At 45.9% G+C, this 15938-nt stretch overlaps 1 protein-coding gene across 6 annotated transcripts in view; it reads right to left on the bottom strand.

Moving 5' to 3' along the window:
* ttll7 (tubulin tyrosine ligase-like family, member 7) overlaps positions 1–15938 on the bottom strand; it is a 204366-nt gene that overhangs the window by 127218 nt on the left and 61210 nt on the right. For all 6 annotated transcript variants that reach the window (XR_009514665.1, XM_059983750.1, XM_059983752.1 and 3 more), the window contains 3 exons: positions 12772–12893; positions 11160–11227; positions 6123–6281 (listed from right to left, as the gene is read on the bottom strand). Coding sequence is in view for 5 of the 6 variants with exons in the window: in XM_059983750.1 (XP_059839733.1) it covers positions 6123–6281; positions 11160–11227; positions 12772–12893 (349 nt within the window). In the remaining variant the exon portion in view is untranslated. The remainder of the gene's footprint in view (positions 1–6122; positions 6282–11159; positions 11228–12771; positions 12894–15938) is intronic.

Here is a 15938-nt window from a genome sequence, read left to right as displayed (position 1 = left end):
TTTTCACTCTCCATGTGCCTATCTAAGTCTTTTAAATATCTCTAATTAATCTGCATCTGCCACCACCCCTAGCAGAGTGTTCCACACACCCACCACTCTCTGTGTAAAAAACCTACCTCTGACGTCACCCCTAAACTTTCCTCCAGTCACCTTCAAATTAAGCACTGTCATATTAGCCATTTCTGCCCTGGGAAAAGGTCTCAGGCTGACTACTCAATCTTATCTTGTATATTTCTATCAAGTCACCTCTCTTCATCCATCACTACAAAGAGAAAAACTCTATCGCACTCAACTTTTCCTCATAAGACATGTTTGCTAATCCAGGCAACATCCTGGTAAATTTCTTCTACACCTTAAGCTTCCACATCCTAGGTCAGGAGCAAGGAACGACCCACTAGGCAACTCCAGGTGTAGGGAGTTTGATTGGAGAGCACAGGAAAGATTTACAAGGATGGTTTTGGAACTCGAGGGCCAGAGTAACAGGAAGGGTTTGGTCAGAGTAGGTCCTTATCCTTGGAACGCATGAGAATGAGGGGCAACCTTAAAGAACTGTTTAAAATCATGAGAGGCATAGATAAAGTCACAGAGTCATAGAAAAGTGCAGTACAGAAACAGGCCCTTCACCCCATCTAGTACATGACATACTGCCCTCCGTACCCTAAGTACCTATCAGAACTTCTCTTAAACATTAAAATCAAGCTCACACGCACCACTTGTGCCAACAGCTCATTCCACACTCTCATGACCCTCTGAGAGAAGATGGACCTTTTGCCAGGGTAAGGGAGTTTGGAATTAGGGGGCACAGGTGTAGGGTCAGAGGGCAAAGATTTAAAATGGAACGAGGCGCAACTTCTACCTCAGAGTATATGTACTTATTGAGATACAGTGCAGAACAGGCCCCTCTAGCTCTTAAAAGAGCCGCGATGCCCAGCAACCTGCCAATTTAACCCCAGCTTAATGGCAGGAGAATTTGTAATGACCGATTAACCTACTAAAGGGGGCAAAGGAAGAAGATCAAGCAAGGGTCAGCTACTGGGGACTCGGAGAACGGACCAGTGCTGCTGCCTGGAGGGGTGCGGTCCGGATGCAGGTAGGCAGAATAACAATTTGGCACAGTTTGGATGGGCTGAAGGGTCTGCGGTGCTCTCTAACTCTGTTTATTATACTTATTTATTTTAGATCTACAACGCAGATTTCCGGCCAAGCGAGCTGCATCGCCCAGCAGTGCCCCGATTTAACCCCAGCCGAATCACAGGACAATTTACAGTGACCAATTAACCTACTAATGGGTACGTCACTGGACTGTGGGATGCACCCAGAGAAAAGCCCACACGTTCGGCAGGGAGAATGTACAGGCTCCTCACAAGTGACGTTGGCATTGAACTCTGAACGCCGACACCCCTAGCTGCAATAGTGTCGTGCTAACTGCTATGCTACCTTGGCACCCCATGGTGTATGTAGAACAAGCTGCCAGAGCTGGTGGCTAAGGCAGCTACAATAGAACCTGTCTTCTTCCCCTTTCCTTTCCAGTCCTGAATAAGGTCCCCAGCACAAAACACCAACTGTTTATTCCTCTCCATAGACACTGCCTGACCCACTGAGTTCCTCCAGCATTTTCCCTGAGTTATTCTGGATTTCCAGCATCTTCTGTTTATGAGGTACAACAGCATCATTTAAAAAGCACTTGGATAGGTAAATGGAGGGGTGGGGCTAGGAGAGATATGGGCCAAATGCAGGGAATTGGGACTAGCTGAGTGGGCCGAAAGGCCTGTATCTGTGCTATATTTCCCTAAGACTCTAAACTTAACAGGCCGAGTAGATTTGTGTGTGGGAGGGCAAGGAATTGTTGATATTTCAAGGCAAAACTCTGAATCAGGATCATAAAGTGCATTCTCAAATACAAGAGTTTCTGCTGATGCTGGAAATCCAGAATAACACAGACAAAATGCAAAATGCTGGAAGAACTCAGCAGGTCAGGCAGCATCTATGGAGGAGAATAAAGAGTCAACTTTTCTGGCTGAGACCCGTCATCAAGACTGGAAAGGAAGGGGGAAGAAGCCAGAATAAGGGGATGGGGGGTGGAGAGGGGACAGAGTACAAGCTGACAGGTGATAGGTGAGACCAGCTGAGGGGGAAGATGGGTAGGTGGGAGAGGGGGAATAAAGTAACAAGCTGGGAGGTGATAGATGGAAAAGGTACAGGGTTAAAGAAGAAGGAATCTGATAGGAGAGGAGAGTGGACCTTGGGAGAAAGGGAATGGAGGAGGGGAACCAGGGAGAAGTGACAGGCAGGTGAGAAGAGGAGAAGAGGTAAGAGGGAAGCCAGAATGGAGAATCGGGATTAAATAGGGGGAGGGGAGAAATTACTAGAAGCTAGAGAAATTGGTGTTTATGGATTAGGTTGGAGGCAACCTAGGCAGAATATGAGTTGTTGCTCCTTCAAGCTGAGAGGGGGCTCATCGTGACACAAGAGAAGGCCATGAACCGACATGTTGGAATGGGAATGGGGAGCGGAATTAAAATGGTTGGCTAAAGGAAATTCACTTCTTCGGTAAAAAACTATGTGCCAGGAATACAAATGACATTAACCCCAGGTGAAACTTTCCAAACTCTCAAAGTTCAAAGCAAATTTATTATCGAAGTACATATATGTCACCTTCTACAACCAGGGCATTCACAGTAAGTACAAAGACACACAACAGAATCAACACTGCCCATAAGACAACAAACAACAAACTGAGCAAATATAAACAATAATCATAAATAAATAAGCAATAAATATCGATAATGGAGGATGAGGAGTCCTTGAAAGTGAGTCCATAGGTTGTGAAAACAGTTTCAGTATTGGGGTGAGTGAAGTCGTGAAGTTATCCCCTCTGGTTCAAGAGCCTGATGGTTGAGGGGTACAAACAGCAGAAAGAAAAGCAATTAGATCTATCCTTCAGCATTTAACTCCCACTGAAGATCATTTCTACTCATCTTTCGTCAAGTGAATTTTTTCAGATCATTAACGTGAGGGGCAATGGTGTCAGGAAAACTTTCCTTACCAGTGTGAGCGTCAGGCGCTCCTGGGAAGACGAGATTGTGGGAGGTGGAATGGTACTCCCTCTGCTGGCGGGAAGCTACTATTACTATGGTGAGATTTTTCTAGTCCTCTTCCCTGAATTTCAGCTGTGGTCTGCCTAGTGGCGGTGTTAAAACTGGAGACATGTTCATATTTTATCTTAATTTATTCATTCAGGAAATTCAGACATTAATTGGGAACCCTCATGCTGGTTGAAACGGTGGCAAGGAAGGCAAATGCAATATTAGCATTAATTTCAACAGGAGTAGAATACAAAAGCAAGGGTGTGATGCTGAGGCTTTATAAGGCATTGATCAGACCATACCTAGAGTATTGTGAGAAATTTGGGCCCCTGATCCAAGAAAAGATGTGCTGGCATTGGAAAGGGACCAGACAAGATGCACTAGAAAGATCCCAGGGATGAAAGGGTCAATGTGTGAAGAGTGTTTGTTGGCTCTGGGCCTGCACGCACTAGAATTTAGAAGAATGAGGGGGGATTTCATTGAAACCTATCAAATATTGAAAGGCTGAGATAGAGTGGATGTGGAGAGGATGTTTCGTGTAGCGGGGGTGGGGGGTGGGGGAGTGTCTATGACCAGAGGGCACAGCCTCATATTAGCAGGACTTTGCTTTAGAAAAGAGATGAGAAGGAATTTCTTTACCCTGGGGATGGTGAATCTGCGCAGATGACCATGGAGGACGATTCAATGGGTATATTGAAAATGGAGATTGATAAGTTTTTGATTAGCTGTACGTCAAAGATTACAGGGAGAAGGCAGGAGAATGGGGTTGAGAGAGACAATAAATCGGCCAAGATGGAATGGTGGAGCAGACTTGATGGGGCAAAAGTCTTATGGTCTCAATAACAAAGACCCCTTCAAGTTCCTCAGAGCTACAATCACCAATATCCTGTCCTGGTCCAACCATTTAGATGTCACTGCTAAGGCAGATCACCAATACCTCTAGGTCCTCAGGTGGCTAAAGAAATTTGGCACATTCCCACTGACCCTCGCCAATTTTTATCGATGCACCATAAAAGGCATCCTTTCAGATGTATCACAGCCTGGTACGGCAACTGCAGTGTTTAGGTTTGGTCTTTCGATTGCATTTCTTCCATTTTCCTGTAAAAGCCTACAAGAAAAGTAATCTCGAGGTAGCTTATGGTAACATATAGATATTTTGATAATAACTTTGCTCTGCCCATGACAAGGAACTAGAAGGTTGTGGCCACATCTCTGCACATCACAGTGGAACCTGCCTCTCCTCTGTCAACACTTCTCACTGCCTCAGTAAAGGTAACAGCAAACCACTTCTGTGGAAAAACTTGGCGAGTACAATCACCCACGTCATACGACATGGCACGTAACAAATGAATGAGTACAGTATGACCTCGTCATGATCTTGCATTTTATTGTCTACCTGCACGGCACATTCTTTGTAGCTGTGATGTTTGATTCTGCATTCTGTTATTGTTTAGCCTGTTTCACCTCAATGTACTGTTCGATGATCTGATCTGTACTAACAGTGTGCAGGACAAGCTTTTCACTGTATCTGGATACATTTTGTTTTATTGAGATACAGTGCAGAATAACCACTTCCGGCCCAGTAAGCTGCACCGCCCAGCAACCTGATTTAACCCTCGCCTAATCACAGGACAACTTACAATGACCGACTTGCCTAACAACTGTTATGTGCTTGGAGAGTGGAGGGAAACCGGAGGACCCAGAAGAAACTCACGCAGTCACAGGCAGAACATACTAACTCCTTACAGGCAGTGGTGGGAATTGAACCCAGGTCACTGGTACTGTAAAGCTTTGAGCTAACCACTACAGTACTGCCCTACCCCTAGTGACAATAATAAGCCAATTCCAACATTGTCCATCATTAATTGCCCTTTGACCTGAGTGGGCGAATAGGAGACAACCAGATTAGTGTGGCTGGAGTTAAATAAGGACCAAAAAGAATGGCAGATTCCCTTCCTTTAAGGATACGTGGATAAGAAAGGCTTGAAAGGATATGGGACAAACCCAACTGGGATAGCTTGGCTGAAAATGGGCAATTTGGGCCAAAAGTCCTGCTGCAATGCTGTGACTTTCTTAACACTTAACCTATGAGGAGCATTTAACATCTCTGGGCCTACATTCGGTGGGGTTCAGACAGATGAGGTAGTTCTAGGTGGAAGACAGAATAAGAAGGTGGGAGAGAGGAAGGAGCACAAGCTGGCAGGTAAGAGCTGAAGCCAGGTGAGGGGGGGAAGGTGGGTGGGTGGAGGAGGGAGGATAGTTAGAAGCTGGGAGGTGATAGGTAGAAAAGGTTAAGGGCTGAAGAAGAATGACCCTGATAGGAGAGGAGTGAAGACAATAGGAGAAATGGAAGAAGAAGGGACACCAGATGGGCACGTGCGGAGAAGCGATGGGGTAAAAGGGGAGTCAGATTGGGGAATGGAAAATAAGGGATGGAAGGAGAAATTACAAAAGTTGGAGGAATTTGTGCTTATGTCATCAGGTTGGAATCTACCCAGATGGAATATGAGGTGTTGTTCCTCCAACCTGAGAGTGGCCTCATTGTGGGGTGCTGTGGAACAGAAAGTAAAACTGAAGTGAGTGGCCACAGGTAAATACTGCCATTTGTGGCAGACAGAGGGATGATGCATAACAAAGCCGACCCCATATCTGCATCAGGACTCAACAAGACTAGAGCAGGAGCACTAGATGCAGTAGACGACCCCAACAGACCTGCAGGTGAAGTGTCACCTCACCCGGAAGGACTATTTAGGGCCCAGAATGGTGATGAATGATCCTGAAGAAAGGCCTTGGCCTGAAATGACCATTTCCCTCCGTAGATGCTGAGCTCCCCCTGCATTTTGTGTGCATTCCTAAGATGAGGGTGATCCAATGTACATTCTGCACTTGGAGGTAAAGGTGACGGCTTTGGAAAGTTCTGTTGGTGTAACACACACACGAAATGCAGGGCGGGCAGGAATAGAGTTCTGATGAGATGGTGCAGGTTCCCAGGGAGAAGCCGGAGTGGGTGAGATCAGTTTGGAAGTTGCGACCTACCCATGACCCATCGCGCCGTTGGCTGGCTTGACGATGAACGTCTTCTGCCTGCGCTTCTTCCGTAGCTCCTGGATGCAGTTCTGGAACTGAGTGTACTCCGCAGGGAAGATCCACGTCCTCGGAGTGAAGCAGTATTCCTGAGACTGGCTCTTAATCATTCTGAAAGGGAAAGAAGGAACCATCACAGAACAGCCTCCACGGGACTGACTTCTCCCCACTTCAGCCACTGGCTGTTCCCTTGGATCTTACGGGAGGCTAGTGCAGGAATTGAAGGGGCCCAGGCAGAGCAATTTCAAACACCCTTAGCCACAAGTGAGGTGCAAATCCGGTTGTAACTGAAAAGAGGGCATGATATGGAGCCCCAACAGACAGGATCGGAAAAACCTGCACAGGGTTGTAAACTCAGCCAGCTCCATCATTGGCCCTGGCCTCCCTATCATCAAAGACTTCTTCAAAAAGCCAGCCTCCATCATTAAGGATCCCCACCACCCAGGATGTGCCCACATCTCACTGATACCGTCAGGGCAGCTGAAATGGCACGCTCAATGATTCAGCTCCTTTCCCTCTGCCATCAGATTTCTGAATGGACAATGAACCCATGAACTGTACCTCACTATATTTTTTGCAGTGCTTCTTGATTTCTTAGAATCATCGAGTCACAGAGAAGTACAGCACAGAAAAAGGCCCTTCAGTCCATCTAGTCCATCTAAACTGCCTACTCCCAGCAAGCTGCACTGAAACCATGGCCCTCCATACTCCTTCTATCCATCTACCTATTCAAACTTCTCTTCAATGCTGAAATCAAGCTCACATGCACCACCTGTGCTGGCAACTCATTCCACACTCTCGAGACAAGGCTGCAAAAGTGAGTGGGAAGTTGGATGATTGGGAAGTTTTCAAAATCCAACAACAGGCAACTACATAAACCATGAGAGGGAAAAGATGAAATAGGAGGGCAAACCAACTGATAATATAAAGCAGGCTAGCAGAAGCTTTTTCAGTTATATAAAAAGGGAGGTGAGAGTTGATATTGGACCACTGGAAAACGATGCTGAGAGGTAGTAATGGGGGACAAAGAAAATGCAGATGAGCTCAATAGGTATGTTGTATCAGTCTTCACTGTGGAAGACACTAGCAGTGTGCCAGAGGTCCGTGAGTGTCAGGGAGCAGGAGTGAGTGCCATTGCTACTACAAGGAAAATTGCTAGGCAAACTCAAAAGTCATAAGGTGGATAAGTCACCTGGACCAGATGGACTACATCCCAGAGTCCTGAGAGAGGTTGCTGAAGAGATAACGGATGCATTGGTCATGATCTTTCAAGAATCACTTGATTCTGGCATGGTCCCGGAGGACTGGAAGATTGGAAATGTCACTCCACTCTTTAAGAAGGAAGAAAGACAAAAGAAAGGAAATTACAGGCCAGTTAGTCTGACCTCAGTGGCTAGGAAAATCTATTATTAAGGATGAGGTTTCAAGGTACTTGGAGACCAATGATAAGATAAGTTAAAGTTAGCATGGTTTCTGTAAAGGAAATCTTGCCTGACAAGTTTGTTAAGAGTTCTTCGAGGAAGTACCAAGCAGGGTGGACAAAGGGGAGTCAGTGGATGTCAGATACCTAGATTTTCAGAAGGTGTTTGATAAGGTGCCACACGAGGCTGCTTAACAAGATAAAATCCTATGGCGTTACAGGAAAGATACTAGCATGGATAGCGGAATGGCTGACTGGCAGGAGGAAGAGAGTGGGAATAAAAGGGGCCTTTTCTGGTTGGCTGCCAGTGACTGGTGGTGTTCCTCGGGGTTCAGTACTGGGACTGCTACTTTTCACATTGTTTTTCGATGATTTAGATAATGGGATTGATGGCTTTGTGGCAAATTGCAGAAGATACAAAGATAGGTGAAGGAGTAGGTAGTGCTGAGGAAGTGATGCGACTGCAGAAGGACGTGGACAAATTGGAAGTATGGACAAAAAGTGGCAGATAGAATACAGTGTTGGGAAATGTATGATAATGCATTTTGGTAAAAGGAACAGAAGTGCAGACCTATTATCCAAATGGGGAGAAAACTCAAACAACAGAGGAGCAAAAGGGACTTAGGAGTCCCTGTGCAGAACTCCCAGAAGGTTAATTTACAGGTTGACTCTGTTGTAAAGAAGGCAGATGCAGAATCGGCATTCATTTCCAGGGAAATAGAATGTAAAAGCATGGAGATACGACACTAAGAAGCTTTATAAGGCATTAGTCAGACTGCACTTGGAGTAGTGTCAACAGTTTTGGGCCACATATCCCAGAAAGGATGTGTTGTCATTGAAGAGAGTCCAGAGGAGGTTCACAAGGATAATACCAGGAATAAAGGGGTTAACACATGAAGTGCGTTTGGCAGCCTTGGGCCTGTACTCACTGGAATCTAGAAGAATGTGGGGGGATCTCATTGAAACCTACCGAATGTTGAAAGGACCAGATAGGGTGGATGTGGAGAGGATGTTTCCTGTGGTGGCAATGTCCAGAACTAGAGGACACAGCCTCAAAATTGAGGTGTAACCCTTCAGAACAGAGGTAAGGAGGAACTTTTTTAGCCTGAGAATGGTGAATCTATGGAATGCTCTGCCACAGGCTGCGGTGGAGGCCAATGCCATGGATATATTTAAAACAAAAATTGATGGTTTCCTAATTGGTCAGGGCATCAAAGGTTATGGTGAGAAGGCGGGTATATGGGGTTGAGTGGGGTTCGGGATCTGCCATGATGTAATGGCGGAACAGAGTCAATGGACCCTCTGAATGAAGAAGATTCCCTGCATGTTCCCCTTAAACTTTTCACATTTCACCTTAACCCATGACCTTTGGTTGGAGTCCCACCCAACCTCAATGGAGTAAACCTTCTTACATTTACCATATCTATGCCCCTCATCATTTTGTATACATCTGTCAAATCTCCTCTCAGTCTTCTACGCTTGAAGGAATAAAGTCTTAACCTATTCAATCTTTCCCTATAACTCAGGTCCTCCAGACCCATCAACATCCTTGTAAATTTTCTCTGTACTCTTTCAACCTTGTTTACATCTTTCCTGTAGGTAGGTGACCAAACCTGCACACAATATTCCAAATTAGGCCTCACCAACATATTATACAGCTTCAACATAACATCCCATCTCTTGTACTCAGTACTTTGATCTATGAAGACCAATGGGCCGAAAGCTTTCTTTATGATCCTATCTATCTACCTGTGATGCAATTGTGATCTACAACGAACCGGTATTCCCAGATCCCTTTGTTCTACCACACTCCTCAGTGCCTTACCGTTCACTGTGTAAGACCTATCCTGGTTGGTCATACCAAAGTGCAAAACCTTGCACTACATTGAAACATAGAAACATGGAAAACCTACAGCACAATACAGCTCACAAAGCTCCAGAAATTACCTAGGGTTACCCATAGCCCTCTATTTTTCTGAGCTCCATGTACCTGTCCAGGAGTCTCTTAAAAGACACTATGGTTTCCACCTCCATCACTGTCACCAGCAGCCCATTCCACGCACTCACCACTCTCTGCGTAAAAAAACTGATCCCTCACATCTCCTCTGTACCTTCTTCCAAGCATCTTAAAACTGTGCCCTCTTGTGCTAGCCATTTCAGCCCTGGGAAGAAGCCTTTATCCATACAATCAATGTCTCTCATCATCTTATACACCTCTATCAGGTCACCTCTCATTCTCCGTCGCTCCAAGGAGAAAAGGCCGAGTTCACTCAACCTATTCTCATAAGGCATGCTCCCCAATCCAGGCAACATCCTTGTAAATCTCCTCTGCATTCTTTCTATGGTTTCCACGTCCTTCGTGTAGAGAGTCAACCAGAATTGAGCACAGTACACCAAGTGGGGTCTGACCTGGGTCCTGTATAGCACTAGTCTGTATTAAATTCCATCTAACAACACACACAAAATGCTGGTGGAACACAGCAGGCTAGGCAGCATCTATAGGGAGAAGCGCTGTCGATGTTTCGGGCCGAGACCATTCGTCAGGAATAACCGAAAGGAAAGATAGTAAGAGATTAAATTCCATCTGCTGTTTTTCAGCCCATTTTTCCAGGAGATGGAAATCCCTCTGCAAGCAAAGTGATATTCTTCCTCACTGTCCACCACATCCCCCAATCATGGTGTCATCTACAAATTTGCTAACGTGGTTAACCACGTTCAGATCACTGATAAAGATGACAAACAACTTCAAACCCAGCACCAGTCACAGGCCTCCATTCAGAGGGGCCAACATATACTACCACTCTCTAGCTTCTCCCACAAAGAGATCCTTTAATACCTTGCACTGCACTGCTGCTGCAAAACAACTTCCACAGCATGCACTCAGTGACCACTTTATTAGATGCCTCCTGTACCTAACAAAGTGGACACTGAGTGTATGTTTGTGGTCTTCTGCTGTTGTAGCCCATCCACTTCCAGGTTCGACATGTTGTGCATTCAAAGATTCCCCTCTGCATACCACTGTTGTAATGTGTGGTTATTTGAGTTGCTGTCACCTTCCTGTCAGCGTGAACCAGTTTGGCCATTCTCCTCTGACCCCTCTCATGAACAAGGGGTTTTCACCCACAGAACTGCTGCTCACTGGATGTTTTTGTTTCTCACACTGTTCTCTGTAAAATCTAGAGACGGTTGTGTGTGAAAATCCCAGGAGATCAGCAGTTTCTGAGATACTCAAACCACCCCGTCTGGCACCAACAATCATTCTACAGTCCAAGTCACATAGATCACATTTCTTCCCCATCCTGATGTTTGGTCTGAAAATCAACTAAACTTCTTGACCATGTCTGCAAGCATGGATGCATTGATTTTCTGCCATATGATTGGCTGATTAAATATTTGCATTAACGAGCAGGAGTACAGGTATACCTATTAAAGTGGCCACTGAGTGTACGTCAGTGAAAATAAATTTGATTCTCATTCTGATTCTAACATTAACTACCATAAAACAAAAAAAAACACACAGGTAAACTCACACCAGGTGGATGCCTGTCTCTGCAGACCACAACACTTACTTAGCCATGTTCCTTGCCAAACAGTCCTTACGACAGATCTCCCCCATTCCTGGGAAGTGATTAATCCTCTGTAAGGAGAGAGAGAGAGGGAGAGAGAGTGCAGCAGAATCAGATCACCGAGGCACAGGAGAATGAAGCACAAAGGCTGCTACGTCCCCAACGGAAAACATCAAAGATCGGCTGTTGGGGGCTCATTGAATTGACCAGTGCTGCTACCCAGAGCTGAATGGGAGGGATGTGGAGGGCTATGGTCCAAATGTGGGGAGGCAGAATAACAATTAGGCACAGGCTAGATGGGCTGACGGGCCTGCAGTGCCCTCTGGCTCTGTTTATCGTATTTTATTTATTTAGAGGTACAGTGCAGAACAGGCCCTTCCAGCCCAACGAGTCACACCGCCCAGCAACCCACCAATTTAACCCCAGCCTAATCACGGGACAATTTACCAATTAACTGTGGGGGGAAGCCCACGTGTTTCATGGAGAGAACGTAGACGCTTCTTTCGGACGGTGTGGGAACTGAACTCGGAACCTGAGCACCCGGAACTGTACCAGCATCACGGTAACCGCTATGCTACCATGGCAACAACCTGCCTTCATTCTGCTCAGAACCAGGCCATGTTGAACTACAGTCTAGGTCTCACTGTGTGTGGGCCAGTTGCTGGTATCTCCACCTCCACAGCCACACTCAGTGGGTGGGAGGCTCTGGATCAGACCCCTGCAGTAGGACTCGTCTGGAGGGTGAGGGGGGAGTGTAGGCGAGGAGGAGGGTGTGCAGAGGACAGAAGGATTGAAGTGGATGCGCTGACTTCTGTTCATTTGGGCTATGTAGGTGTTTAGTTGCCACGCTCACCCCCCCCCCCCCAACTGGTACAACCGTGTGCGCGTGAGGGGTGGGGTGGGATTGTGGGTAAGAGGATGGGAACCCTCGTGTATTGAGCTTGAATGGTCAAACTAAAGTTGTTCACACAAAAGAAAATCTTGTCTTTGCTGTTTGAGGATTAACAGATTGTGAGGAAGGAGAGGGTGCAGGGCGGAGGAGGGTGTAGAGGAGGGAGAGGAGAGTGTAGAGTGGGCAGGGGCGGGGAGGCTGTAGAGGGATAAGGAGAGGGGAAAGGTGCTGGCGTGGAGATGGGGAGGGGAAGGAGAAGAGGAGGGAGTGGAGAAGAAAAGGGAGAGGGGAGAGGAAGGGTGGAAGGAGAGTAGTTGAGGATGAGAAGGGTGTAGGAGAACAGGAAGGAACTGGAGGGGTGTGGAGGAGTGGTGCTGATTGTAGGGGAAGAGAGTGAAGGAGGCAGGGAGTGTGTGGAGGGGAGAGGGGAGGATGGAGGAGTGTGTGGGGATGGAAGATGGAGGGGAGGTAGAGGATGGAGGGTGTGAGGGAAGCACGAAGGTGGTGTATGAGAAGGTGTGGATTGGAGGAGGAGGAGGGTGGAGGGAACATGGAGGATAGGGGGAAGTGTAGGGTAGAGGATGTGAGGGTAATATGCAGGGATTCTGGAGGATGAGGATGGAGGGTGTGGGAGAAGGTGCAGGAATGGCAAAGGAGGGTGAATAGGAGAGATAGAGGGTTTGAGGGAAAGGTATAGGAATAGAGGAGGGTGCAATTGATCACCTGATAGTTCCTCAGATCCGCGATCCGCTCCTGCTGAACGGCTGCATCGTTCCAGATCAGGTTGGCGGTGTCGTCCTCCTCCCGCGCTCGCGTGAATCCAGCCTCCAGTATCGCCAAACGCACTGGGTGGGGAACAGCATTGACGAAGCCTCAGCAAGCCCATTCCCACAGCGAGGCCGGGACAATCCCCAGCCCCCACCCTGCACTCCATAACCTCAGCCCTCATCCTATCCATCCCTATCTCAGTGACCTTCCCCAGCCCCACAACCCTCTGAGATCTCCACTCCTGCACAGGTGTAAAGACTCTCATATCCTTCAGGGAAAGAGACCTGAAGACCCTTGGTTAACATGGATCAGATGGGCTATGACTCAAAATGAGGTGAGAGTCTCTATCTCCACAACCTTCTCAGGTGGAGAGTTCCCTAATCCACCCTCCATCAGGACCCCTAAATCCCTCATACTTCTTACCTCAACCCAATCCCCTCAATTTAGACATCTCCATTTCAAGAATACAGTGGATTCCGATTAATTGGGCCTTCAGTTAATCAGGGCAGCCACTTATTTGGGAAAACAAAAACTAATCCAAAAATAGACAGATTTCCTTCATCTTCATTTATTTGGGACAGGAATATTTCCTAGCAAGCATCAGTCACGTGAACTTGCATGGCTGTCAGACACAACACTGCGCCTAGAGCGAAGAGTTTTTAAATTGTGTCACTTTTGCATCCTTGAGTTCAAAAAGCAGAGATTTTTGTCACCGATAGTTGGTGAGAAATGAGCAGTAAGACAATTCACAACTGTTCTGTTCACTGTGGTTTCAGGCGTTCAGCCATGGGGATGCCAGAAATATCTGGGAGTGAAAATGAAACGATTTCACTACTTCAACAAATTAAAAACTACAAAGAATTTGAAGGTATCAACAACCATCTTGAATGTTACAATGAAAATGAAGACTTGGCTATCATTGAAAGCATTCTATGGAGGCAGTCCATTACCTGCACCTGGTGTCTGTGCTGATTTAGTTCATTTACAGTCAAAAGGTCTTAGCCATGTACACTGGATGAATTCCTCCATCAATAAATATTAGGAACTAATACACATTTTATAGATAAATGGATATTTAATTGATCACATAGGAAATTACAGTGTCACAGTAGTATTACGAGTGCACAGATATACAAATATAAGAAGAGAAGTAAGAAAGAATAAAAGAATAAGTTATCTCAAAGTCTAACAGGAGGGGTCATCATTTCCCCATCTATAGGTTGACTCGTTAAAGAGCCTAATGGCCGAAGGTAAGAATGTCCTCATATAGCGCTCTTTGGAGCAGTTGTCTTAGGCTTCGTCCACACTAGACTGGCTAATTTTGAAAACGTCGGTTTCGTGTAAAAACAATAGGCATCCACACTAAGCGTTTTTGCAAATACTTCTGTCCATAATAAAACAGATATTTCAGTGAATCTCCTTCTACTGCGCATGCACAGGACACATCTACCAAAAACAAGCAACATGTTTGGTGTCGAATCTCGCCGTGAAAGACTTGGTGCACGTTTGTTCAGTTACAAACTAGAAAAACTTAAACGACGGACAGCTGTTGGCTCTCACACGGGAGGACTTAAAACTAAAAAAAGCAAATACTGGACCGTATGGAGGCAATCAACAGGGAGTTCATGGACAGTATGACCAGGCTGATGACGAATATTGAAAAACTGATTAACTCTGTTGCATTAATAAAGCCCCTTTTTAAATGTATAAAACATGTCTGCATCAGTGTTATCTTGTATTTCCATACAATGATACATTAGGCTGTTGCACATCTATTGTCAGAGAAGTACTTGCATAAATAGGTAAACCACCTTCATACGAGCAAGGACAGAAAACAGGGCAAAGTGAGTATACTTATTTATTCAGTAAGTTATGGGTCAAAGTATTTGGCGAGTACATTTCTAACTCTTCCGGCTTCAGTCTCCTTGCCATCTGTTCTGAAACTGTTAGGTTGTGTTCAAGAAAACAATGAAACAGCGAGCTGCCGTCACCATCTGCTCCAGCACATCATCGCAGCGTTTTTAGATTTCTCCGGTTACCCCGTCCACACTGCTCCGGCCAATCCGACATTTTCAGAATTACACACTCTGAAGGGCGTTTTAGAAAAGCTCCATTTTTGGGGGAGGAAAACACCATTTTAGTGTGGACGGAGGGTCAAAGCGAAGAGAAAAAGCTTTTGTTACAGATTTGTCCAGTCTAGTGTGGATGTAACCTTAGTCTATTACTAAAAGTGCTTCTCTGTTCAGCCAAGGTGACATACAGAGGGTGAGAAACATTGTCCAGAATTGCCAGGATTTTCCGGAGGGTCCTTTGCTCTACCACAGCCTCCAGTGTGTCCAGTTTGACTCCTGTAACAGAGCCAGCCTTTCTAATCAGTTTATTGAGCCTGTTGGCATCACCTGTGTTGATGCCAATGCCCCAGCACTCCACCACATAGAAGATTGTATTGGCGATAACAGACTGGTAGAACATGTGAAGGAGAGGCCTGCATACCCCAAAGGACCTCAGTCTCCTCAGGAAGTAGAGGCAACTCTGGCCCTTCTTGTACACAGCCTCTGTGTTGGTGATCCAGGTGCACCCCAGGTACTTGTCGGTCCTCACCACATCCACATCCTCACCATCAAATGTAACAAGGAACAATGCAGACTGAATCTTCCTAAAGTCCATCACCATCTCCTTTGTCTGACTGATGTTGAGCTGCTGATGATTTAGCTTGCACCATTCGACAAAGTCCTCCACCAGGGCCCTGTATTCATCCTCCCGTCCTCCCTTTATACACCCAACTATTGCTGAGTCATCAGGTTATTTCTGCAGATGACATGACACTATGTTGTATGACTGAGGTCCACAGGGTAAACAGAGGGAGCTAATACTGTCCTCTGTGGGGCCCCAGTGCTGCTTATAGCCATGTCTGACACACAGCTCTGAAGCTGCACAAACTGTGGTCACAGAATAGTACTGTAGTAGTATTGGTAATGTTATAATTTGTTATGTATCTCATTTAAATTCATAATTAGTTACTCAGTTAAATGATAGCTTGTATTCTCATATGTTTTTAACTATTTTCATAAAACTTTGTCTAATTGGGGCAGCAGCTTAATTGGACCAAAATGTACTGGTCC

The sequence above is a fragment of the Hypanus sabinus genome, chromosome 11 (genome assembly GCF_030144855.1).
Source record: "Hypanus sabinus isolate sHypSab1 chromosome 11, sHypSab1.hap1, whole genome shotgun sequence".
Taxonomy (NCBI): domain Eukaryota; kingdom Metazoa; phylum Chordata; class Chondrichthyes; order Myliobatiformes; family Dasyatidae; genus Hypanus; species Hypanus sabinus.
This window is presented reverse-complemented; position numbering and strand designations above follow the sequence as displayed.